We start from the raw sequence: 27,146 nt of genomic DNA on the forward strand, positions 1-27,146 counted from the left end.
TCAGCCTTCTGACTTCCCAACCCAAACAATATTTTAGCTAAGTCACTTTAGAATCAGATTAAATAGAATACTGGAGAGACAGATTGTTGATTATATGCATCTTGGTTGCTCTTCTAGATTAAAAGATTTCTATGGACTGAAGAAATTCTGTAACATGAAGTAGTTGCTGTTAAGATTTATATCAAACTTGTTGTTGGAAAGGAATATTCAATAATCCCCAGTTTCACTGTGCTTATGTATCACATAAATTCCTTAGTTTTAAAAGCAAAAATCTCTGACCTTAGCTTGAAGAAGAAGCATTAATATGAAGAGGGCTTGGATGATGTTTCCTTTCATTTCAAACTACTTTGCTTCCTGAAAACTAGAATTCAGAAGCTTATTTAATCAACTGCATATCTATTTTTCCACACACCCTAAGGTTCATTCAGTACCATGTTTTTTGTTTTTATGGGGTGTTGCCTCTGAGATAATAGCAGATTACGTTTCCTTTCTAGTTCATATTGTCATAAAATCATTTGCCTAAAGAAGTTGTATAACTTTTTAAAATGCTCACAGTGATGTAAAGTTTGGCTGGTGTTTACAGGACTTTTTTGTTAAATAAAATTTTGTTCTTGGTAAGGCTTGTAAACTATGTTCCCTGTCTGTGCTTTACTTGTTCTACAGCTTACAGCCCACACTGCTTGTCTGCTTCTCAGAACTGTTTCACAACCAGATTAAAGTGCAACTGGGCCCTGCTTAAGTAACTCCATTAATTAAAAAAATATATATTTAGTTAGGTAGATGTAGTGAGTTGTGGGTTTGGTTGGGGGGTTGGGGTTTTTTGTTTGATTGGTTGGGTTTTTTTGATTGGCTGCTTGCTAAAGAGTTACCATAGTATGGCAGCATTTCCATAATGGCTACTGAGGAAAAGACTGGAAGACTTCATCTGCATTGTCTGCTCGATGATACAGGTGATGGAAAGCAGAAGGTGAAGCCCACTGCTCTTGCAGAAACTAAAAAATTCACTTGACAAAACAGAAGGCTTTTCACTAGAACAACTCTATAAGACTTGTGAGAAACTGCTACATTTTATATATTTTATATATATATATACACACATACACATATATATATCTAATGTTTTATATATATATATGTACACACATGTATGTACTTCAGAAAGTGTATTACTACTTAAATGTTTAAATACTGTGAGATGGATATTTGCTGAATTGAGAGTCTTCTGGTATGAATATCTGGCCAGCAAAATTCTGAGGGCCAGATGACTTCATAATCAAACTCTCTTTCCTGTAGCAGTCAAGAATCATGAATTGATAATACTATATTTTAAATTTAGGTTCTGATTTTCCAGACACAATCCTTAAATAAAGAATGTGAGCTTCAACCCTGAACTGAGCAAAACTGGGTGTAGTTTTAGTAATTTATTTAATCCTTTTTCACTAAAATCTTTAAGTCCTATCTTTAAGAAAATAAATTGGATGATGGATGGTTTAACTCAAGACATTTCTAAGTTAGTTCTTTTAAGCACTGCATAATTTTCTTATATAACTTATTTCCCATGATTGTTTCATATAGCCTTGATAACTTTTTAGTTGAGATTCTTAGCATGTTATCTTTCTGATTAATATAATAACATCTGGTTTGCAAATAGGCAAACAGCAGAGCTAGAAAAAAAAAAATCCTATGAAGAGGTTTCTGATTCCTCTTTCAGAGAATTTTTAGTCTCAGGACATGCATGACCTTGGAATTAAGGAAAGGCAGAATATGCAAGAGTGTAAATTGGACCAAGATCATCATTATACTGGTCCAAGAAAAGCTTTCAGGCAAGTGTTCAAACTACAGAAGACAGTTAATGTCTGTGTGCCTTTCCTAATAAGAGAGGGAAGAAAACCAGCTAGATATGGAATAAAGTGAGATTATCTAAGGTTTTGTTTATGCTTCATAATAATACAGTAATGATACATTGGTAATTTATAAATTTTGTAACAACAAAAACATATAGTCAAATAAAGGATTACTGTTGCTGTAGTTCTACAGAAACTGTATTTTAATAATTTATAACAAAATGTGTGAGCCTGAAAATAAGAACAGGATGTTACAGATTTTAGGTTTATTTCTTAGTAGTTATTTAGTTAATCAAAGAACATCAGCCTACCACTGGGATATTACACAATTAACTAATTTGCACTTTAAAAATAACAGCTTAGTTTTAGACATTGCTAGCTTAAACTGTATGTTTAAGTAGCTGGCTAATCTTACAGTAAGTGAGATTTAAAAAGAAGTGAGCTGCATTCCCTCAGTAGACTAGTATACAAATTCCATAACATTTATATAGTTAATGCCTTTTTACAAAATAACTTCAAGAACATACAAACAAATGCTCTGAAATTCTCTTCTACATACACTAGAGAGCTGCTGTAGACTTCACAGATGTTGGTCATATCATCTTAAATTCCTGATTTTCTGGACTGGAGCATTAAAGCTGAATAAATCTTCTTGAGTGTCAGTTCTGCTCTCAGTGCTCGTAAATCCGATGCTGCCTGCTTTCTCATCTGCAAAAGAACCCATCATTTAATGGCAATTTAAGGAAGTTTTTTTAGAGCTAACATGCATATAGGTTTATGTAACTAAGACTGAATTTTATACATGATGGCTGATTACAAGATACATCTCTCATCTTTGAAATTTTATGTGATCTAGCACTACTTTGTTCTGTACTTTGCCTTGATGTTTTTGAGACAAATGCAAAATTAATTGTTCTTTCCACTCCTTGCTAGACCATGGAGGAGTCATAATGATTACAACCACCCTGCAGTATCCAGCAAACAGGAGTATGGGCAATCTCTGTGATGTACAACACTCCTATTTCAAGCTTTCAGAGCTGGAAAACTGTCCAGTGTGAAGGTCTACCTCTCCTTCCAAAAAGAGTCATGGGCAACACTGATATGGAATAAAGCAGATGAAGAAGTCAGCCATCTGCTTAGATAACCTTTTTTTTAAACCTTAAAACTTAACAGCATTAAATAAGAGCTGTTTAGCAAATACTTACATAATCTAATAATTGAGAAGTTCTATTTTTTTTAATGTATTGCCACATTTTGACAGTTCTAATTAAAAGGCAGAGTACCTTAATTTCTATTAGGAGTCTCATTTTTGTATCATCTAGCTTCCTCCTCAGTTGATCGAGTTCATGCTGCACTGTAGCAATCTGGATGATTGTGTAATTCTGTGTGAAACAACAACAAAACTTGAAGTGCAGCATTAGTGCATCAGTTCCCTCACTGGGTGTTACTTCACCCCTCACAAACAATCCTCTAACAACCTCTTTCCATCTCCCCTGCTTTCCCACCTGGCTGATGCCTGCCTGGCCACACGTTGCTCGCGAGGGGTGGGGAGCACCCCTGTGCTCAGCCTAACAGCTCAGTAAATCCTGGCTCCCTTCTCTGTGTGCTGGCACTACAGAACTGCTGTAGGAACATTGCCCTGTGCATGTTCTTCATGAAAGCCTTCATGAAAAACACCTCACCCCTGATATGCCCCTCAAAAGGAGTAATAATGTACCTGAACGTAGCCAGTAATACAATGTCAACCTCATTCATATTTTTATTGTGTAGATATTTCAAGACAGCTCAAAGAATACACATTTGTATATAATATACACTCTCAGATTGTACACACATGCACCTTTCAGATGCAAGAACGGGACATTCATTTTTCCTAGGCTAGCTTCAGTTTTGTCAGCAGCCTTGCTTCCATTAATGCATTTAGAAAAGTAGCAGACACAGCTGTTGGAAAGGGTGTTTCCTCCTTTATCTTTTCTTTTTTTATCTTTTCTCTTTTTAATCTCTCTGAATGTCCTGAAACTCACAGTTGCACAATAGTTGAAGTGCAACCACTTCAAAAGCTACAAATGCGTTGTGTGTGCTCCAAACATTCATTGCCTCTTTGTATGAAATTCTGGAGGATAGAAACAAAGCAGAACTGAACAATCCATTACCCATACTGAACAGAAGGGGAGTTTGTTACAAAAAGGTAACAACAGGAAGCAGAAAGAATCAAATGCTCAGACTCAAGCACTTCTGCAATCTTTTTGAGACAAATGGCCTGAAGGAATTCTGTCCCTCAGATCATTGAGCTAAAGCTAGTTTACGAGACATTGGTTGGCAATAAATCTTTTTCTTTAATTTATATTTTATACAAAAAAATCCCAGACTGTATAAAGAGATAATAAATAATACAAGCAAATACCTTGGAGGTTGTATTGTTTGGTCGTTTTTGGCTATTTCTGGCTTCCAATTGCAAGAGCAACTTCTGGTGGTAAAGCTCTAAATCTTGTCCCAGCTTGTTTAAATTGTCCTCCAAAGAAACTGTAGCTTTCTTAGTTTCAAAGTACTTCTTCTTCCATTCTTCACGAACTGCACAGGAAAACAGCAATAGTGTTTGGTCTTGTTCCCTTTATCCTATGGTCTGCTGAAGACAGTCATGACCAGTTCATCTCATAAGCTTCTGCTGGCCAATGACATGTGGCAAGAGGTTTCTTTAAAATAAACATTTAGTGAAAAAAATCTTCATTAAAATTACATTTGCTCTAAATGCAACTGAATTGTCACACAAACACCTGCAACAAAAGGCTCTATCTGAGATAAAACACAGGGTCTGAATTCAAAGTTTTATTCAGTCTGGCTGTTCTGCAGGTTCTGCTGCTCCTGGCCTGTGAAGAAAGGTATGTCCTTCATACGGACTTCAAAATCTGAAGTTCACAGCTCTACAATAATGCAGTTTTCTACAGAAAATGTAGCACTGTAGATTTAGGCAAAAATTATGCTTTTCATGGCCAGACATTCAGCAGTTACCTTTACACATGACCATGATTCCTCCTACGTTGTTAATGTGCTATCAAGAGCTGGCACATAAATGCCCTGTGTGTGCTGTGGCAGTCTGATGGCCACTGCATAACTGCAGTCTTAAATTAACCCCTTCTTTCAAGGCATATTGTATGGAAGCAGGAGAACTGAAACTCACCCACAAGAACTCAGCTGTTGGAGGACTCTGCTGGCAGAGTGCCTGTCAGCATGGCAGTCATAGGAGGATATTAAATACAGACTTGGATGGCTGCTACTGCAGCAAATGCTCTTTCCTTAATACCTTGTAAAGATACATGCTTGCTACATGCCTTTACTTACGAAACTCTACAGTTAAAAAAATAAATCAGAGGTACAGATGCTTCTTACAGAACCTGCAGCAGCTGTTTGAGTCATTGTGAGATAACCTTTATTTTACCTAACATAACTGAAGGCAATGCAGGTGCCATTTAGGGCTTATCTCCAGCTTTATTGCAGCTCTATGCTACTAGAGAGTTACTGCTTCAAGCACCCAAGTTTGGGGTTTTTTAAATACAAATTCCCCATGCTGCAGGATGTCGTGCAGCCACGTCCTTAGAGAATAACTGAAAGAATTGGCTTGTCTCCTTCCAACGAGATACAAGTAATGTTGGAGACTCATAATGACTTAGCTACATTTAAGCACAAAGAGAAAGCTCCCAAAACATCAAAACTATTAAATCTCATCTCTGTATAATTGGGATGTGACTTAGGGAAGATAGTTTTAAGTATAAACTTGAAAAGAATTGTACTAAGACAATTTGTGTGAACTTTCAATGAGATTTGACTTTATTAAAAAACAAGATTTGTCACAAAAGACCTGTAACTTCCATGTCATAGGCTGAATACCATTGGATAGGAGGAATAAAGATGATTATGCAATTTACCTGAAGCCCTATCAACACAGTACAGGCCTCTCTAAGCACCAGCTAAAGGCAGGGTTAGAATATGGCAGCTGCCCTGGGCCTCAGAGAGAAGCAACCTGCAGTAGTTCTCTGAACACTGCACATAAGTGAGACAGAACTTGAGTAGTTTATGAAAGACAGAATAACCTTAACTTTATAAGATACACCACAAAAAAATCTGGAAGGAAACACTGCAACCTTGAATTTTTCTGGTATGCTATTATGCAAAATGAGTTTTCTTGGAGCTATTGGTTAGCAACTGCTCTCTCTGCAATTAAGCTCACTGACAAGGAGACAAATATTTTCACATTGGTTTCAGTGTAATTTCTCAATCACTCCAAATTCCAAAACAAATTAAAAGTATACCATGGTATCTCTTCAGCTTATTTTGTTCCAGTAGCCATTTAGCTTTTTTGATCAGTTCTTCTCTAGTTTTTTCCATGTGCCTTCTGTCTTTCTTCATTTGTTGCAATTGCTCTACCATCTTGTTTTCTAAAGATATTACAATTATATTTAGCAAGCATTTGAATAGTCTAAGTACAAAGGATCAGTCAAGACTTTTGTAAGGCACTCATCACAAATTATGCAAAAGCTCTATCAGAAACAGTAGAAACTATTTCATTTTAATCAGATTTCATTTTAATCTAACTTTTCAGAATGGCTGGTGATTTAGAAAAAGGGAGAAATCCAGCATGCATCCAGGCATTAACATAAACACACAACTATCTTTCTATATGTTTAGACAATATATCACTAAAACTATGTAATCAAGAAATGTATTCACTCCATACATTGCAAATTCTTGCCAGTGAAGCAAAAGACTATTTCCTGCTTAAAATACATTGCAAAATAAATGTAGAGAAATCTTGCCTTAAACTCCAGCTGGCAGGACAATATCTCAGACTTCCACCAGTCTGCAACAATAGGTCAAAAACTTAACTTCTCACTGTCCTCCTCAGCAACACTACTTGTAATTTTCTTTGTTACATTCTCACTCGAGTCTGCAGTATTTTATCTGATCTCCCTCCTTTTCTCCTTCCATCCACAACTTGACAAATTGGGTTTTCTAGTACTGGGAACCTGCCAAGCTCTAGGATAGCCCATGCATTCATAAATACCTGAAATTTTCTAATCATAAATTAAAATTTGTAACAATTCTCTGAATTAATGTATGTACATTGTAGGTATTTATGTCTTCATTGACCTTCAGCCTTGATTAAATGTTCACTTCCTTGCAATTTCTTGGAATCATGTACTCACTTGCTGCCTGAATTACAGGAACTTGAGCTGGATTTACAGTAAGTGCCAAAAAAGGTGGACGAGGAGGTGAAATATACTCTTTTGGAGAAGTAAGATTTTGCTGGTTTTCATCTGCCTGTAGAGTCAAAAGACACAACTATAAGTACATAATCATAATCCTGAATATTTACATTAGACATATGCCCTGAAAGTGGCCTGAGTGAATGAAAGGGCTGAATCTGACTTCTGCAGGTGGGCTTTTTTATTGTTACCAGTACACACTTGTACTGAATTTCAAAGAGCTGGATCTCTGCAAACAAAATGAGAACACTGAACACTTGTGTCACAGAGAACATACAGACAAAACTACAGACTATTGCTAATTGTTCTTGTCCATGTCCATAACCCCAGGAGTTACTGACATTGTCATGCAAGACCAGGAACTAAGGGCCTTAAAGCCTTGTCCATTGATTATGAAATCAAAACATGCCAATTTCTAAACTAAAATTTGTAATTGCAGATTTTAACTGTTTAGGAATATAGTTGATATTCATTAGAAAATCTACTAAGTAACAGTGCATGAATTTTCCTCAATTATTCTCAAGTCTTTCATATCAATAATTAATCACTAGTCTTACAAAATTAGACTGTTCCTAGGTGGAGGACTACATTTATTACTCAAGATTACTAGAAATGTTACCTTGAAAAACATACCTGATTATCCAGTTTTTCACCAAGACCAACTGTAACCTTCTTAGTACTGTTTTGCTGCAAGCTAAGATAAAATCAAAAAAACCAAGTGAAAGTTCATTGACCAAAATGGGGTTTTCCCCTCCTTTTCATTCATTTATTTGAAGCCTATAAAGGAAATTTGTATCAGTGAATTAATATTACCCATTATTTTAGAAGATTCATTATTTGCTAACCTTTGTTTTTGGCGGACATAATCTGTAGTTTGGTCTTGCATTATTTTTAGAATTTCAGTATCCTGTGTTCTTTCTCTTCTTAATTTGGTATCTTTTTGATGCTCGTTATTTTCCATGTTTGCTAGTTCTGTGACAGGATAGTGATGACAAAAATACATAGATTACACTTGCAAAAATCAGGTTGGTTTGACTGTCAATGACTTTCCAACCTGTATTGGAAATTCAGTGAATCAACACAGCAAGTGGTGTTATCTCGAGGATTTGGAAATGTTCCATGAATAACAGAAGAAAGAAATAAAAAGGTATTTTTGTTATTAGAATTTATATCTGACTAATTCTGGTGATTGGATAAATGTATCAACTATAATAAAGTGTTTCTCTATATCAGCACACAGTGATAATGAAGGACTCAAAGTAAAGCTACAATCTCTTTGAAAGATATCATCATTATTTTAAAATAATGAAGACTGTTCTGATAGTGCTATGCCAATTTAAGTTTTAATTATAGATTATTTTAATCTAATTAAAATAATTTAAAGAAATTATTTTATTGTCTTTAAACTTTGCTGGCTTTCTAGAACTCCTGTTTTAGCAAAAAGACAATAACAAACATTTGTACCCTTCTGATGTTTAATGTGATTTTGGGATCTTTGGTGACCCTGGCCTTGTTCATCCCTGTGGTTTACATGAGCAAGAGCAGTTCCTTTGGCTTGGTCATTCCACTTAGGAGCATTGCAGTCTTCCAGATCTTGGCTGAGATGATTCTGCTCAGAGGTCTGTAATTCCAGGTCACACTTTCCAGACTCCTGATCTGCAGGATTTGAATGACTTGGTGTGAAGAGAGATCCATCAGATCCACTTTGATCTACATAATAATTGATAATATGAAACAGGGATATTATTTTATTGGAAATGTTAACCATGATATTTTTCTTCTCATTCATCATCCTCCTTCACTGAACTGGTTAAGTTACCTTTTTCTCCAAACTGTTTTTCTGGAACCCTGTTGTTATTGTCTTCCTTATTGTTTGTGTGTGAAACTGGAACAGGTTCTTTCTCATCCCATTCCACAGGACTAGGCATTTCCAGATTTTTTACCTGATGCCTACTTTGTGTGCTTACTAAAAATGGTCTGCTTTTTTCAGGTTTCTTTTGGAAAAGGCTGGATAACCTTGATCCATGACCAAACCTATTAGCTTCTTCAATTAGGTGATGCTTTTGTTGAGTTGATGATGGCAATGGATAAACATCTTCAAAATATTCCACTCCAGGTAATAAATATAACTCAGGATAAAGTGCCTGAAATTACACAGTATACCCATCAGACAGGACAAAGAAAATGTACAGTGTAAAGTTTCTGAAAAAGGTACCTGACAAGCTATTCAGTACTTACATAAGGAGGAGCAAATAACTTCAGTTCCAGGTCTCTTTCCTGCTCTGCTTTCACCTTGGAAGATAAAGTATGGAAGCATAAAAAATACAATACTTCTTTTATCAAGAGGGTTGCATGTGACATATGCATTCTATTGTCATTTTTACATACTGCATTCTTTTATAACAGCACTATAATCTGTAGTGGCCTTATGGGGACAAAGTATATCAGACTACAATTGTTACAGATTATATTTTCTGACACAGTTCTGAAACTTTGCCTATTTTTCAAAATCTTAATCAGACTCACAAGATTACATGCACATACTGAAAGTATTTTCATCCTTTGCACTTTTGCTTATGGTGAAAAGGACCTGATCCAACACTCACAGGAAAAGAAAATTTTCAACTTTCTCTATCAAAAATTGCTTCAAGCTGAATCTGGACAGAAATGCTGAGTGTCACATAATTTTCTCTATTCACCTAATACAGTATTGTAAAATATTTAATCCATGCAGGAAAAAAAATCTAATATTATTCTATGTCTTCTTGTATTTATCATTTTCCTCCATATGCTTTTTGTGAAATCCATACAGGAAAAAAATCTAATATTATCCTATGTCTTCTCATATTTAGCATTTTCCTCCATATGCTTTTTGTGACATGCACATTCATATTTCAACAGTTGTCCTAAAAACAAAGTCTAAAACTGTCAATACATATTTGAAAGATATGTTCCAATGTAAGGAAAAGAAATCTGAGCTTACATTCAAACAATTATATTGAATTAAACACACAGATTGTAGGCAAAAAACGAAGAGCAAGTTAACATGATTTTAGTTTATCTTTTCATTTTTAAAGACCCTTGCTTGCAAGTAGGGCACAGCTCTTAGTTCTGCTTACATTGTTAGAGTTGTGAAACAGAAGACTAAGGGGAGAGAACACTCAACAAATATTTGATCATGAAGATGTAATTCAATGAGGTTACCATGACCCTAAACAACAAATAAAGCAGTTGGTTTATTGCTTTGCACTTTGTTATAAAGTTAAACATCAAGCAACAGTAAATACCTCAAAGTAAAACTATATCTTTCATTTGTCTCTATAAGTATTCATGCATGTTACCAGTATCTTTAATTCTCTATTAACATAAAATATTTTATTCATTTGCTGACATTATAAAGGTTGGAAAATTTCTCCATTTATCTCTGAACTATGTGGGGAAAAAAATTAACCCTCCTGCTTATTATCATCCAGCTAAAAAGACCTCAATTAATTGAAAAAATATGTATACTTTCCAATTTAGATTGTATCACAGTCTTTTAAGTTTCCTTTCATGTTTTTCCACCTAGTTTTTGTATATTACTTAGCATTTATTCTAGTTTTCTGTGGGACTGATTTTAGCGATAATTCAACTAGAAATGAAATAAAGAATGGCACCAAATTTCCTGCTTGTAGTTAATTTCCAAATCCATGAGAAAGGTGAAATGAGACATGGAAAAAAGTATTCCATACTTACATAAATGACTTAAATCTTTGTGTCTTACATGAACAAACTTTCAGCTGGACTGATTTTGAAGTTTATTTAATCTTCAGCTATACTTTGTAAGATATGTATGTGAAATTGATGTGAGGAACAGTTACAATTCACACACGTGGGGGTTTTATTACTTAATCTCAGGCTGTATTATTGCACTAAATAGTGGAACATCCAGAGAATTTTTCATTCAGAGAATGATGTCTCAATGTGCTTTTGGGAAGGTCACAACAAGAGCCATTAGAGGAACTCTGACTGAGATTCCATTGCAAATCTGTCAACTGAATTATTCCCAACCATGTACAGATAATAATGGCCTTATGGGTTTGGGCTTTCTTTAATGCAATCAGATTTATCATATTTAATCCATGGATTTATCAAAACTATCATCTTTTCACTGGACAACAACAATTACACCTGTTGCTTTAAAGGGTATTTCTAGCACAACTGTCCAGTTTTGCCTTTGCACTTGGGGAAGTAGATGTGCTCTGACAAGAGCTCATGCTGCAGCATGTTTAAAAAAAATGCCAACAGTGCTCCTAAAGTTCTCTCTATTTGTGTGATATCCCACCTGCAGGAATGAAATCTCTTCTTTACATTATAAAACAGAAGAGTATTGAAGAAAAAAAGAAACTTACCACTGCTAGTTTTTTCCCAATGCATTTTAAAAATCTGAATTTATCTGTAATTGTCACTCCACCCAGGTACTCTCCAAGCCTCTCCCGCAGCACTCTTAATGTGATGTGAGGAGACACCCTAGAATGTTGTCAGTCATTAATACATCTGTAAGATCAAATAATGATGGCTAGTTAGTAGAAGGGGGAAGATAATGCTCTGCACATGCTGGTTTGCAAAGACAGAATGACCAAAACTGGGAACTATGTCCTAGAACTGAACCCAATTACAGATGGGTGGCAATCAGAACACTGCACAGTAAGGGCTGTCCTAACATTAACTAGCAAGACTCACATTGTATCAGCTTCATACAAAGGGAGAAAATGGAAGCACACAAAACCTGAAATTTACTTCTGCAGAATGCTGTTGCTCATCTGCAGGTGAATAACAACACTGGAAGCTGCAGTCCCACACTTCCATATAAGTGACACAGCTTCATGGGGCTGGACCAGGGCTGTTGAACATTCCCTTTAAGCACCCAGGGCCAGAGGAGCCTTCATCACTGCCCACTTTAAGCAGCAAGCACATTCCTTTGCTTTTGTCTTCTCCAACACAAGTTCACTGTTGGGTGTGTGCATGCGTGCATGCAAATTTATTTTAAATAAAAATCAAACACTGCAGTGTGAACATTTCCACCATGATTTGAGGATGAGAATGCTGACACAAATATAAATTGCATCATTTAATGCACTACTTGAAAGTATGCAAATATTTTGGTAATGAACTCAGTAGAAAAATCACTACAGAATAAAAAGCATCTCTGCACAATAAATTCAAATGTGCCAGAGGCACACCAAAGCTCTGCAGCACAGCATAAGCAATTTCAATTGTTCCATGCTGCCTTATAAGAAACCAGGGAACAAATGCAGGCCTGAGACTGTTAATCACCCACGCTGATTAAGTGGTAGGATGATTTTGGCCCAGGCAATTCTCACTCCTCAAGCAATGCACAGACACAGCTTGGGGGATAGCATATGCCATTCTCAGCAAACAGTTCAGACAAGAACCTGCCAGGTCTTCCATTTGAACAGGTCTTCAACATTAACCTGTCAAGGTTTGTTTGCACTTGCAAGCAACCCTATAGGCTTCAGTTCACACCTCAAATATGTAGTAAATCACTGCCATTTTCTTTTCATCTCATAAACACAATACTTCAGTGGGCTACAATGCTTCCCTTGTATTATTTCAAATACCTTGGACTTAGAGGACTCTGCTCAAGATCATAAAACTGCCCTGGAGCACAGGCATGCAGCAGAGAAGAGCAAAGTCTGCAGAGTGGACACATCTACAATGCATAATGGGGGGAAAGCATCTAGGTATCCAGACCCCGAGATATGGGGCAAAAATTTATCTAAAAATTATTTGCCAGTGCGGTTGCTAGGAAAATATAATATTAGTCTGTCACTTGCTGCCACTGGCTGGCAGAAAACAGTCACATACAAGTCACTTGCTTCAGGGTGTTTTTTTAAAAGTAATGCAAACTAGAGCTTATTGCAGCCATCTCATCTAGAAATAACAGAAGCTTGGCTTCTGTGATGAGGAATGAGAAATTAAAAAAAAAAAAAAAAAAAGCTCACAGAGGCTAAGAAATCAAGTTCATGGGAACAAGAACTCAGGGCCATAGACAATTATACCCTTAATATCATCCTCTAATTTCACAGCTAATGGAAGTGGCCTGTACTTTGACCTAGGAATCCTTTGTAAAGCTGACTCAGACAGCACTGGGATTGTCAAGCTGACTGAAAACAGAGCTATCAACAAGGTCCAAGCCACAGCAGTACCAGCAAGGCTGCCATTCCCTCTCCTTGGTTATAATAAAATAAGTTATTTTTTAAAATATTTTTTGTTTTTAAAGACATTGATTCACTGGCCAGGTACTACTTATTGTTAATGCTAATGTATTGTGTCATTGCAGAGTACCCACAGAATAATTAATTAGCAATCATCTAAGAGTCATTAGCAAGCAACAATACCCAGGCAGATATAAACCCACTGAAATCAGTGAGGATCCTAATTAATTTGATGCCTCAGAGAAATAAATTTGCACTATAAAATATAGGGCAGTGGCAGATGTCCCTGACATGGTTACCACTTCAGACATGTATTCTGCACCTCTGCTCCAGACTACAATAACAAACAAAATAGGTGTATGCACTTATTTTCTCTGGTTTTGAGCAGCCTTTCAACAAAAGCAGTTGTGGAAATTACTACATTCTGCCCAACATGCTCATACCTGACTGCTGTCAGTCTTTTCAGCTACATTATATATTGTCTAAAGTGGATAATACAAGACTCAATTTAAATTAATTAAAACCTCCACTCCCTGCAGTTTTAGCTGAATTGACAGGTTTTGCACAGGTGTAGGCAAGGGGCATGTAAAAGCTCAGTTTCAATACACATCTTTACATTAATTGATTTTTCTACAACTTCTTACCACACTAGATATACACAGATTTTGTGACAAAAAAAAAAAATAAAAACAACAAACAAATGTTCAAAGTTATGACAGATTTAAAATGTAACTCCCTGTGCTAGATTTGAGCCTATGACTGGGAACTAAGTTATTCTTTCACTAAATCCTTTAAACAGATGCCTGAGAGCACACACAACATGGTGCTGTGCATAGTCTTTCACTGCTCAAGAAGAAAGAGGAAATGCTGCTGGTTTATGGGATGTAATGCTCTCCCTTGAGAAGCAAGGCTTGAACTCTTTCTCTGGACTGAGAGAGCTCAGATCATCACATCCCTGTTCCCAGGAACTGACAGGCTATCCTGTCTTCATCTAGTCACTGTCTTAAAGCTAGCCCATTGCCCCAAAGAATTCCAGCTTTTGATAATCAGGCTCAAGGAAGACAGAAAAAAAATATATAAGATATGATTTTGCAACAGAAATTATTCTGCAGAAATACTAGCACTGCTCTAGAAGTGCTTTTTGAATGGTCTACACCATGGGCTGCAAGGCAGCTGAGCCTGACAGAGCAGAAATTAACATAATGCTAGTTATGGCCACCACTTACACTCCAGGAATTTAATTAGACAACAAGTTTCTGCTAGCAGATGCAATTGTGCTCTCTGGAGCAACAGCTGGACTAAAAGACTGAAGGACAGTGTGAAGGACCTACCATGTACATGCAACCTAAAACTACACTCACCTTATAAATCCAGCTGAGATGAACTTGCATGTTAGAGCTACTGGAATTGTATTCAGCTTGAAGTTCCACACTTCTGCTGGGACATAAAAAACATGAAGCTCCACCAGCTAAAAAAAAAAAGAAGAGATGTAAATGTATATTCCTCCTCTTCCTATATGCTTTGTTTCATTTAGGTGTTCCAATTTGTGTAGGCAGGAATGGTTCCTCTGATATTAGCACAGGGACTAGAACAGTGAGGCCCTGTCTCACAGTGATGACCAGATAGTGAGAACAGTGACAGCAGAGTAATTTGTGACTGAATGCCAGCTGACAGCATCCAAATAAGTCACATCAGAACAAGCTCCACAATGGAAGTGAGATAACAGCCTGTGCTACTGCTGTGTATCACTGTGACAGCAATGGAGATATCTTACCAAAAACAGCTGATACTCTGGAGAGTGTCATGCCTACAAGAATCCCTCAGCTGAAATCCTACCTTTGTTCATCTCATAAAAAATGCAAAGCTGTGAAGCTTGATTCAAATAGCACCACAACTTAAAATGTGTCATCGAGAAAAACACTCAAAATATTTCTGACTTGTTAATAATATAAGGTACCTTGGAAACACAAAAATGCTGCTGCTAGTACCTGCAAAAACAATAACTAATCTGGCTCTGAGCAAGGTTCACTTAAATTGTGTTTGGATCCGTGGTAGTTGTTGCACTGCTAATTTCCAAGTCTTGATATTTTTAGTAGAAATCAGATAGTATTGGCAAGGATGCTACACTCCCCTTTAACTAGAAGCCATGCAAATTAGCTATATTAAATATTTCTGCAACTGTTGAGTTACTTAATATGAACTAGAAAATAATTCTTTCTGAGGTACACCTATTTTTCCTCTCAGGTCTTCTAGAACCTTGTCTTAATATATTTATTTTTACTTGTGAAATCTAAAAAAATCTTGGTGAAAAAGTACAAAAACTCTCACCTGTGATGTTCGAAGTCTCATTTGACTCAATGACATGCTGGTCCCTCTATGTGACCACAGCAAAGGCCACATGGGCTTTTTAATTTTCTTTTTGATTGAAGCATTCTTTAAGAATGAGATTCATGTTAATCTGTTAAGAAGTTACTCCATAAATATCCTTTTTTTTTTTCATTTACTGATCTTCATTCCACTTAAGAAAACGGAAGTTATGTCTGTGCCGAGGCAGAAAGGTCCCAGCTAGCTGCAAGCAGAACCAACCACACCTTCTACACAAGGGAGTATCTCCTAAGCAACTGGGAATTGCTAAATCACAGCCCTGCAGCTCTAAGAGATCTGCCCTAGAGCATTTCCTCTTAATGTTTTCTCCCCTTTCATAAAAATAGTTTGGTAGTATATAATTCTCTACATACTTCCACTGTTTTCCTAAAGACACAGACCTAAATTCCCACAAAACAAGATTCTTGCAGGACTTGGATCTGATAAAGTGATAATTACTGTGAACTGCAGCAAACACATTGTGCCAGCCAAATGCAGTGTTCTGAGGAAACGTGACTGTGCTGGAAAACCATGGAAGAAAAATACTTCCATGAATTATAAACATGGTTCTGTCCTAACACTGTTACAGAATCATGGAATGGTTTGGGTTGGAAGGGACCTTTGAAGGGCAGTGAGTCCAAGCCCCTGAGTGAGCAGGGACTCTCCCTCTTGGCCAGGCTCTCCAGAGCCCCAAATCCAATCTGCCCTCCAATGTTTCCAGCAGTGGGGCATCTCCCAACTCTCTGATTAACCTCTTCCAGGCTTTTACCACCTTTAGTGTCAACAACTTCCTCTTTTCATCTCTAATAACACTTTTAGTTTAAAACCATTCCCCCAGTCCTATGGCAACAGGCCCTGCTAAAAAGCTTGTTTCCATCTTTCTCTTTTTGTTAGTAGTTTCCTTGTGTTCTCACTTTGGAGCTCTTCCAGCCCCTCTAATGTTACAAACCTCCTCTGGATTTTCAACCTGCTGAACTCTTGTTGTATTCCTGATCTCAACAGATCTCTCTACTCCTCCTGCCAATACCCCAGCTACTTTTAAGTCACCTGTTCTTGAGCAAGAGTGATCAGACCTTCCAAATCTCACCCTGGCACCGGGGAATTAAGATTTCCTCATGTCAGTGGGAAATACCGATTTAACAGGGCCTGTGTCTTCATTTGCCAGCTCCCACAAATGACCCGAGTGTAGCACCCCGTCTCCTGCGCCACAGGCAGGCACAGCAGGTCACACAGCTGTTCTGCCATTGCTCCCACACAGGGAAGATGTTCTGCAATGAACTAGGACTCGTGAACTCATCCCCAGGCTACAGCCATCACTCAAACTGCCAAATCAGGAACTTCATTCACTGCATCTCAAAACAATCTCCAAACGTGGAGCGCAGTGGATATCATCACCAAGCTTCGCCGCCTCGGTGTGTAAGCAGCCTCCTCCCCCAGCCGGGCAGGGCCGTTTCTGCGCCCACAGGCGGCCCCGTCCCTCACACGGAGCGGCCCCGCCCGGCCCGGGCTGCGCAGGCGCCGCGGGCCGGGGAGTTGCGGCCGCGCCGGGAAGTTGTGCTGGGAGTGCCGTGAGTGCCGAGCCGAGCCCGCCGCCAACCCAACCCCGCCATGTCGGGCTCCTCCAACGTGGCGGCCATGAAGAAGGTGGTGCAGCAGCTGCGCCTGGAGGCGAGTGTGACCCGCGTGAAGGTGAGCGCGGAGCCGCGACGGGACGGGACGGGACGGGACGGGACGGACGCGCCGCCATTTCACCGCCCCGGGGCCGCGCCCGCCGCGCTGGGCCGGGCCGGGGCCGCCGGCTCCGACCCGCCCCGCCCCGCGGACCCGGTGGGCGGCGGCGCCCGGGCTTCTCCCGGGGCTGCATCGGGGTTCCCCGGCCGAGGCGAGCCCGGAACGGCAGCGCAGCCGCGTCCCGTCCGCCGCCACCCCTGCCCGAGGCTCGGCCGCTCGCTCCCCGCCGCCCCTCGGGCCCCGAAGCGCTGCCCCGGGCAATGGGCGCGGCCGCGCTGCCCCTTGGTGCCCTCGGAGCGAGCAGCGGCCGTGGCCGGGCTCGGGGAGAGGCCGCCCGAGCCGGGGCGCACAACAGGCTGCGCTGGCCCCGGCACGGCAAGATGGAGATGTCGCTGCCGGGCACACGAAGTGCAGCGAGCTTGTGCCGGGCCGGGGTGAGACCGCGCCTGGCACGGCGCAGAAACCGGGCAAAGTGCAGACACGAAGTGTCAGTGCAAGATGCAACTTTTTGAAACTGATCGTTCTATTTTATGAGTTCACAGTTACAGCAAAGCAAAGCAAGACAAAGAATTTTTCACTGTTCAGTTCTTAGGAAGGTACAGCATGCCAAAAAACCCTTATAAGGGTGTTCAGAACCCCATTATCTCGTCATAAGGTGGCTTTCCAAGAGAGCCTGAAATGCGAGTTCAGTCGAGCAGAACTTGTTAAACCATAAATAGTATTTTTTAATTGTTTATGCTAGAACAAGGATCTTCATGTATTTAATAAAGCTATCTCCAAGATCTTGCTTGTGTGTTACCCTTCATACTTAGAAGTTTAACATGGAAATTAAAACAAATCAGTTCTCATTGTTGTATTGTTCTTCTTGTCTTTAAGAAACAAAAAAACTACAATGAAATTATTGCATAAAATCTACATAATCTATACTGCAGAATCATTTAGTAGTATTCTTTATACTTTTCAACGTAAAAAACATCCTTGGGAAAGACTATTCAGTGAATTCTAATGCCAGCTTTTATTATTACTAGGTGTCTCAAGCTGCAGCTGACTTGAAGCAGTTCTGCCTGCAGAATGCACAACATGATCCCCTACTGACAGGAGTATCATCGAGTACAAATCCATTCAGACCCCAGAAAGTTTGTTCATTTTTGTAATTATGTGAACTACTTCAGTATCTTTCAGTGGTAAGTTCTTGAATTACAATTCATAACTCTTTTGTCATTTAAATGAGACAGGCACTCAGAAACATCTGACTTGTGCAGCTGGTGTTGGTCTAGATCCCCATTTTTGGTCCCTTCTCCCCTCTTCTGGTCACACTCTGTACTGGACATGTGCTGGCCACAGGTATGAGCAGCACAGGAAGCTTTGCTGTTGCAGAGCTTCCATCAGTTTCTGTTGCTGTAGCAAAGTAGGGCCAGCTACTCTTGAGCTGCTATTTGGACTAACCCAGCTGAACAGTAATTGTGCTGTATCTTCCTCTCTGTAAGGGTATTATTTCCCTTTTTTCACATAGAATTAATCTCCTGACAGTGTATGTGGTGAATCCTGACTGTGGCAGATAAACCAGACTTCAGTTCTTAAACTTTTAAAGAACAGTTCCAAAAACAGATTAGACCACTGACTACTGTGGGGGGGAAATGCCCTCTCTGCCAAAAGAAAAAAATTATATATTTTTTTAAAAGTATGCACTTTTAAAAGCTCATACTCCACTCAAGTAACGTACTACTGGGGTAGCAGTTAAAGAAACTAGAAACAGTAGAATACTCATTTGGATTTTCATTCCAAAATTTTCATAGGTTCATTAGCACTACTGCTATCATCAGGAAGACTACTCACTCATCTGGCATTTTGGTGACTAGATTTTAGGCTAACCTCTTTAGAAAGGTGAGTTTTAGATCCACAGTAGTTTCACCAAAACTCAGTCACAATAACTTGGTTATTTTGACCACAGTAAATGGGTGATGGTTTTACCATGTTCCTTCTCCTTTTGCCCCTTGACTTGGATCTTTTGGAGATGAACACAGAGGTTATTTCAAGGCACCTAATACATAGTTAACCATAGTTCACAATCCTTAGAAATCTCAGTGAGCCTTAACCTTGAAAAATTCTGGTTGTGTAGCTGACCTGCATCATCCAAAGAACTATAGTTTGCTAGATTTAAATTGTGCTGTTAGGCAATTTACAGAAAGGTGACCAGAGTAAGACTGAATTGTAGAAATTGTTCTCCCCTCAAGACTGTAGAAAAGTTCCAGATGTGTTTACTAGCAGAATAACCATGTTTAAAGACCAGAGTAGTAACAGTATAACAGTTGATCCTTAACTATTTAACAAGCAAAAACACTTCCCACTTTGTTTTGAGCAGTGAATTACAACAGTATAAATAGAAGTGCTTTAGAGTTCTTGTCTCACACCACACCTGCATACACAGGGCACAAAAGGCTTAGTATTTTCTTTCTGTTACAGCCTTTGGAATTGAACTCTTGTTTCTGTTTTAGTTACACTACCTGTATGTGAAACTCGTTCATTGTGCAGCATCTGTTGCAGGCACTTCCTGAAAAGGTGATTTCTTGTGTTTTCTTGATGAGCCAGTAGTGTGTGTTTGCACAGTCAGCACCACCTCCCTGAAGGGGAAGTGTAATTTTTTAGTTATACAGCATATTCCCTGCTTTTCAAAGGCAAAATAGAAACCTGTTTTGGTGAGCACAAAGAGCTGGGAATAGCTTCTTCTATTGTTCCACTTAGCAGTTTGGTTTCCAGGAGACTCTGAGCTTCAGTTCTTTTGTAAGAGCTTTGATTATCTTTTTATATCTTTGAGGATGGCTTCATTAAAAGTTCATTTTTAAACTAGTGTTTTATAAAACAACTGTGGAAAAAGAGGATATTTTCTCCTAAATAGCTGTCCATGGCATACTCTGAAACATATGTGTTCTTAAGAGTTGTTTCATTTAGCAGTGATACCTTTCTAACAAGATTTTGGTTTTGTTTTTCAGATCTTTTAGCCTCTTTTCCTACCTGCTGATGTGTGTATGAGCAGAGTGCCTCAAGGAGTAGCCTGGTTTGAAGTCTGTACAAAAGCTTAGCTGTAACGTGCCAAATCTAACTCTAAAAGTGCTACTGTCGTCCAACTTCTTACCATCTACCTCTCCAGATGAACTGTATGCTAGTTACGTATTTCTGTTTCATATGGGAATCAGTTTTATACACCAAGCAAAAAATAAAAATGTCTTGACTTAGTCTGGTCTTGAAATTACTGTAAGAAATGGATTAACTTCTGGGCATGGTGGCACTTCACAGTCAGTGCATCACACTGTGGCAGCTGGAGAGCAGAGAGAGGAGTTGTAAATATTCTCTGCTGCTACAAGTCTGCCTGTGGGGTTAACAGTTCTGCAGAACAATGAGGCTCCAGCAGTACCATACTTAGAAGCATAACAGAAATAGAACAGGAAAAAATTTTGGACTGTTTATAATTCAGCTATACAGCTGTGCCATATCACAGACATCACACTAAAACAGTAAATTACTCTTAATGAGTAATTCTACCAGTTCTATGTGCCTTCTTATTCATTAGGTAAATATGAAAAAGCACAGCTGTAAATGAAAAGAAACTAGCTCAAAGAAAACTTGACCTTTTAGCTGCCACTGAATGTGCCAACTTAGGTAACAACAGTAGTTCAGGTGCAGATAATACTAATTGGAGTGTTGCTGTGAGGCTGAAAAAGCATTTTTAAAACTTTAATGGAGAAATCCCTGCTCAGAAACCTCACACAGTCACTGAGCAGTGTTTTTAGATGGTAGTGCTGTATAGTTCCTGTAAGGGGGTTTTGTGTATTCTTTCCCATGTGTCTTTGTTTCCTTTCAACTGCTTTGGGTATACAGACCTCTCGTCAATGTGACATTTACAGAAAAGACACCTGTAGGAGTTATGCATATTGTTTTTGTTAACTTCAGCAACATGCTTATTTTATGCAAAATGCTAATTAAATAAAATAAGATGGATTTCATGGATTGCGTACTTCCTTCTCCATGTTCTCTGGATAGGAGAACCTTTTTGGAAAACTGTCCCTATACTGTCAGGGAACAGCATACTGTAAGTTAGAAATAAATTTAAAATATTTATCTCTTACCTGATTAACTGAAGATGTCTGGGTTAACAGAAAAAAAAAAAAAAAACAGAACTGTAAAACTAGAAATACTTTATTTAAAAAATTTCTTTAACCAATGTATTTGCTGTCTTTGATGTTGTGAAGCATAATCTGTTTCTACAGCATAGCAGCAGCTCTGGCAAATCGTTAGTGATAGCTAAATGACAAGTTACTCAAACATAGCTATAGTTTTTCCAGCTAAACTGGAAAAAGTTACCTTCCTTGTCACGTTGGCTACAAACAGGAAGAAAGGCACATCCTACTTGATCTGCTGCTGTAGAAAGATTTAATGTTTGCTGTTTGTCTTTCTGCAGACAGATATTGTTCAGTATCGTTATCATTGGTTAAGAGTCCAACATCATCTGTGCTTCAAAGCAGCTGCTGTATTCCTGGTCACCAACAATTGGCAGATTGCACTTATAAGTGGAATTTTCTTCTATTTGTGTCCATTTCTCGACGCTGAAATTTAAAAGAAAAGTTGTTTACCAGCAAGCTCATGCAACGGATGAAACACAAACAAGGATGACCACTCCCTTTTATAGCAGGGCAGACATTGAAATGTAGTTACAGTACAGTAGAGTTGCAAATAAGTAGTTATGGTATATTGACATTCATAATATTTGCTATTTTTAGTTTTGATTTGAAATGCAGCAGAATGCTTCTGCTTTGCATGTTTCTCACAATATACCTCTAAATACTTCAGTTAAACACTTCCACACTGAGAACTGCATTTACACCACTTTTCTAGGGTAAGATTTTTGGTTACATTTAATGTCAGATTTAGCCTCCCAAAGCAGGATTATTATCGTTACTAAGACATACCTTATGAATCCACTCATACTCTCCAAATTTGGAATCAAAGGTTCCTTTTTGAAGTGACCTTAGCTTTAATGTGAAACGTGGCCCAAGTTCCTGAATTCCCACTTTCTTTTCACTCTTGAAGATATATCTTGGGAAAGAAAAGAATTAAAATTAGAAATTAAGTTACAAGAGTATTCTCTCTAACTTGTGATGTTTTACACAAAACTCATTTACCTGTGGAATCTGAAAAAGATGTAGTCTCTCTGGTTGTGAAATGTAGCTACTTGTCTTCCAATGAACTGAGGATCGTGTGGGAAGAGAGCAGCGAGCATGCGGCCGATGGAATGGCCGAGCCGCGTTGTGAAATTATTCAGGATCACTTCAGGGACGTGTTCTGTGGGCTCCTTCCCTTTTCGCTGAAATGAAAGCAGTAAGAATGCAAAGAACAGATTGGATGCAAAAGGGTTTCAATGTATTATCAACTAAGTGTTTAAAATAGGAGGACAGGGCCAAAAACATGCCCTGAGAATTTTTTGAAACAAACCTAAGTTCATAAAAAAGTGAAGGAGCAGCTGGTAAAATATCAATATCAATTCAGTGAAAAAAAGCACAAATCATTTTATATCTTCTCCTGCACCATTTTTTACTCTTGGCAGAACTTGTTACAGCAGATAATGCAATCTACCTATCACAGGAGTATTCCCTCTGTACTCATACCAACCAGGGATATATGGGACTGAGAGTATATGGGTTTCTTTAATAAAAACTAATTAGAGATTACTTGTTTCAAAGAAGAAAACCCATTTTACTGCAAATTACTTAGGGCTAAGTTAGCAACTCTACAGAAGAGGTGAAAGGGCTATAGGAACAAGAGCTACGTTTTATTTAAGACAAACTACATCTAATGAAACCTTTTACACTGCTGATTTTATATATCCTATTGTGTGTATCCTAGATATGGGGTAGTTCCTATTGGTGTAGGTTATCATCTGCTATTTAATGACATGATTTTAAAAATACTTGCCAGATTATCAAATACTTGACAGTTAAAGAAATACAGCAAATACGCTTGAAAATGGCAATATGCTGCTTATGAAGTAGAAAATGCTAGTCCTTAGCCTCCTGTTAACTTACAAAAAAAACACATTATAAAATCAAGCTAAATCATATCAAAGTTCAGTTATGACAATTGAAATACACTGGATGTATTAACCATTAATCAACAGATAACCCATTTTTCAAATTTTTTTTGAGTCTCACCTTTATTTCTTTACGCAAACGCACACTACTCATTCTAAAGTGAGCAGTTGGACCATCAGGCAGATGACTTAAAACAAGACCATCTGTGTACCAAGTTAAAAAAAAAAAGGCTGGTAAAATTGAGCATGTAATTGACAGAGGAACATTCAGTGCAAAATGTAGTATCACATTAGAGGTTTAGATCCATAATCTATGCCCAAGGTTTTGTTGTATGTTCAAACATACATTCCCAAACTAGGTAACCAGCTTTCTGTAGGATGTCCATTACATTTTGTTTCAATTGCTAACAAGGGTTATCCTCTATTGCTTTCTCATTTAACGAATTCGTAATGTTTTATCTAGCCAGAAAAACAGAATGCATCTTCCTGGTCAGAAAAACTTGTTAATTACTCAAACTGTTAAATTTACTGAAATAATAACAGTGCTTATCCATGCATTACAAACAAAAAAAGTGCCAACATATCTACACACTTTCTTTAATAATTCCAAGTTCCATTAGCCATCAGACACTCAAGTTGGCACAGTGTTTTTTTTAGCTCTGTAATTTGCACTGTGAAGAGAAAGAAAACAGAATAAAGTAAATCTCTGATGCACACGACAGAATTGTTTTCTTTCCCTGATAAATACACAAAAGGATACTTGGTATTTTGCGATCTTCATTAATGACAATTAAATCCGTGAAGTCCCTTGCGATGCACTGTGGGATGATTCTTTTCAAAGCCAGTCCTCTTCGATAGTAGACATGTGAGTTGGGTATAACAGTGGCCAGCTGCTCACAGAACCTCACTGTTCTCTGCAAAACAGGGGAGTTTAATTGCAATGTGTGTGTGGAATTCAGCGCTGAATTCAGTTCTTGCACTCCCTAAGCATATAATATTTCCATATCGCTATAAAGATCTGAATATAAGCTATTAAACTACTTTACCAAATTACTGCATTCAGTTAGTGCAAAAACATTTACTTGCAGTAAAGACAGGGGATTATTTTTAAGAACTTCTTTGTCCCCTTCCTCCATTACAGCGAAGCAGGAAAATGCAAAAAGCGTAATCTCCACATTCACTATTTATAGAGGACACTGCCTTAGAAAAATTTCACAGCATCTCAAAATACAATATAACTACTTCTTCATTAACTCATGTCTTGAGTTTTCAGATAAACTCTTTCAGGTGTATTTTTTCTTATTTTTAAAGAAATTTTTTCTATGGTTTTCACAAATGTCAGTAATCTTTTCAATCAAGCAATGCTGATCATTTCAATACAAGAACACATGCACAATGTTGAGTTTTTTACAGAGGAAACAAACAGTGCTACAGAAACCAACAGATTACACAAACAAGGTTATTGTTGGGCACTACATAGAGTGACAGAAAAAATCCATGTGAATGCTATTATTTTCAGTTTTAATGTAACAATCATAACATGATTGGTATCTTATAACCATTTGGTTTCCATGTGAAATATACATACCCCACGAGGTCGGTCTGATGTTGTAATAAGAATTTTGGGAACAGTCTGTCTATTAAAGTATGGCGCAAATTCATCAGTTGCTTCGTCAAAAGCAACCTGAAAGAACAGAAGTTTTCTTAAATCCACCATGTACAAAATAACTGAGGAACAACTGTTCAATGTGATCTAAATTTTAATTCATAAGATCTATTCTGTAATTAATCACCCGAAGGTGTGTGGTTTCCATGGTTTTAGGAATCTAGCGTGATGGCCATGGGTAGCTTTTACTACCAGTATCAGTATTGCAAAAAGCAATTATTTAATACAGATAATGAAAGAATGACATCACCTCTTAGTAAACCCATCACGTGTAGAACGTAATTCATCAGAAGATTAACAGGAAAGTGGTGAATGTTCAGTTTCATCAATCAGTTTACATCCCTTCTTAGAAAAAAATGGCTAACTTAATAGGACATGCAGAAATCAAAGCAGTTACCTCTTCATCATTGGGATCTACAGTGGTTTCATCATACACTCGCTGATTTTCAATAGTCTTTGGTATGGCTTTTGGAGGTGCCTACAATATATAAATAAAGTTTATTAACATAACACATTGTTGTAATTATTAAATGCATTGCAAATACCACATTCATACTACCACCCTAGTGTTTTTATTTCTACATAGAATTGGAAGTATTATTTATTTGATGCCACTTTCAAAAGGAAGTTACATAACCTTAATTAAAATATGCACAGATATTGGGACACCAGAGAGCATTAGATGGAGAGAAGCACCAGTAGAGCAATGTCACTTTTCAAAGCAAAACAAAAATACAGGGGAACTTTCTTACCACTTCTATTTCTTCTGCTTTCAACACTTTTTAACCTTGATATCTAGAATTTAATGACTAGTAGCCTTTAATGTTTACCTTGCTAACTTAGTCTCTCTTGTGAGACTATTGTAATACATGTGACACCCAGTCCAGGGAAGGAAGCAAAACCTTTGTTTAAACTAGGCCTGGAATCCAGCAGATAATTGGTCTGGGCATGGTTTGGTCAGCTCTGATTGTTTTAATCTATACAGAAATTATTAGAGTATAATTCCTAATAACACCAACACAAATGCCACAGCAATCACATCAGAGACAACTTTTCAGGAGTGGTTTTATGTCATTTGTTTAAAACTCATCCTGCCTGTTTACAGCATCATTTAACACAGGAGCAACAAGGTTTCTGAAGTCAGCTGTTTGCTACTTCTGCTAGACAACAGTGTCTCTGAAGGCTATCACAGCCAATTAGCAGAGAGTATACAATCATACAATGGTTTGGCTGGAAGGGTGCTTTAAAGATCACCTATTCCAACTGCTGTGCAGTGAGCAGGGACATCTTCCACCAGACCAGGATGCTCTGAGCCCCTCCAACCAGGCCTTGAACGTTTCCAGGGATGGGGCATCCACCACCTCTCTGGGCAGCCTGCTGCAGTGTTTTATCACCCTCACTCAATCCACTGCCTCTCTGAAGCCTGCGGAGAAACCCTTTGGCAGACGAAGCGGAGGAGCCCCAGCTCCGGGCAGAGCGCAGGACTCTCACCCTGGCGAGCCCCATTCCCCTCGCCGCCACACCGGCTCCTGCGGCCGGAACCCTTACTTTGTCTCCGAGGGCCTCTCGCTCCTTCCTCCGCTTCTTCTTGAGGGCCAACTTCTCCTGCGGGCAGAGGGACAGCGCTCCGTTAGCCAGACCCGCCAGACCCGGGCCTCCCCCGCCCCCCGGCGACAGCCCGCCCCACCTTCCTCTGCTGCTGCTTCCAGCGAAGGAACATGAAGTGCCGCCGCTGCTTGTTCTTGATCTCGGACACGCTGAAGGTGGGCGGGAAGAGCACCCGCTCCGGGGCGGGCGGGCCGGCGCCATCGCCCGGCACGGGCCCGCTGCTCTCTCCCGCCATGGCGCCGCAGCCGGGGCGGGGCCGGCCCCTCACCCTTGGCCTCTGCCCCGCGCGGCGCCGCGCAGGCGCGGACGGGGCTGAAGGCGGGCTCGGGGCGGCGCGGAGCCCGGGTGCTGCGCTCGGAGTCACGGAGCGTT

At 38.8% G+C, this 27,146-nt stretch overlaps 3 protein-coding genes across 6 annotated transcripts; 1 reads left to right on the forward strand and 2 right to left on the reverse strand.

The window, feature by feature from the left end:
• Nucleotides 1–1,146: 1,146 nt before the first annotated feature.
• SPATA1 (spermatogenesis associated 1) lies at nt 1,147–17,048 on the reverse strand. 3 transcript variants are annotated; one of them, XM_079314203.1, is made up of 14 exons: nt 16,942–17,048; nt 15,652–15,781; nt 14,685–14,791; nt 11,497–11,614; nt 9,344–9,397; nt 8,925–9,249; nt 8,570–8,815; nt 7,951–8,077; nt 7,739–7,799; nt 7,046–7,160; nt 6,152–6,277; nt 4,249–4,415; nt 3,128–3,226; nt 1,147–2,552 (listed from the first exon to the last, which is right to left on the reverse strand). In XM_079314203.1, the coding sequence occupies exons 2-14, from the start codon at nt 15,721–15,723 to the stop codon at nt 2,448–2,450; spliced, it is 1,722 nt and encodes a 573-aa protein (XP_079170329.1). In that variant the 5' UTR covers nt 15,724–15,781; nt 16,942–17,048; the 3' UTR covers nt 1,147–2,447. The 3 variants fall into 3 exon arrangements, with proteins under 3 accessions (XP_079170329.1, XP_079170330.1, XP_079170328.1); XM_079314204.1 differs by lacking the exon at nt 16,942–17,048 and having other exon boundaries at nt 8,609–8,815; nt 15,652–16,199; XM_079314202.1 differs by lacking the exon at nt 16,942–17,048 and having other exon boundaries at nt 15,652–16,188.
• A 141-nt stretch (nt 17,049–17,189) lies between these two features.
• Nucleotides 17,190–21,427, forward strand: GNG5 (G protein subunit gamma 5). Of its 2 annotated transcripts, none has more exons than XM_079314503.1 (3): nt 17,190–17,376; nt 18,447–18,602; nt 19,215–21,427. In XM_079314503.1, the coding sequence occupies exons 1-2, from the start codon at nt 17,296–17,298 to the stop codon at nt 18,570–18,572; spliced, it is 207 nt and encodes a 68-aa protein (XP_079170629.1). In that variant the 5' UTR covers nt 17,190–17,295; the 3' UTR covers nt 18,573–18,602; nt 19,215–21,427. The 2 variants fall into 2 exon arrangements, with proteins under 2 accessions (XP_079170629.1, XP_079170628.1); XM_079314502.1 differs by having other exon boundaries at nt 17,191–17,376; nt 20,409–21,427.
• Nucleotides 21,428–21,594: 167 nt separating this feature from the next.
• RPF1 (ribosome production factor 1 homolog) lies at nt 21,595–27,052 on the reverse strand. The gene is made up of 9 exons (XM_079314501.1): nt 26,854–27,052; nt 26,715–26,771; nt 25,564–25,644; nt 25,089–25,184; nt 24,261–24,414; nt 23,622–23,704; nt 22,596–22,777; nt 22,383–22,509; nt 21,595–22,019 (listed from the first exon to the last, which is right to left on the reverse strand). Exons 1-9 carry the CDS (start codon nt 27,007–27,009, stop codon nt 21,978–21,980), a joined length of 978 nt encoding a protein of 325 aa, XP_079170627.1. The 5' UTR covers nt 27,010–27,052; the 3' UTR covers nt 21,595–21,977.
• Nucleotides 27,053–27,146: the final 94 nt, after the last annotated feature.

This window comes from Erithacus rubecula, assembly GCF_903797595.1.
Source record: "Erithacus rubecula genome assembly, chromosome: 10".
NCBI classification, from domain to species: domain Eukaryota; kingdom Metazoa; phylum Chordata; class Aves; order Passeriformes; family Muscicapidae; genus Erithacus; species Erithacus rubecula.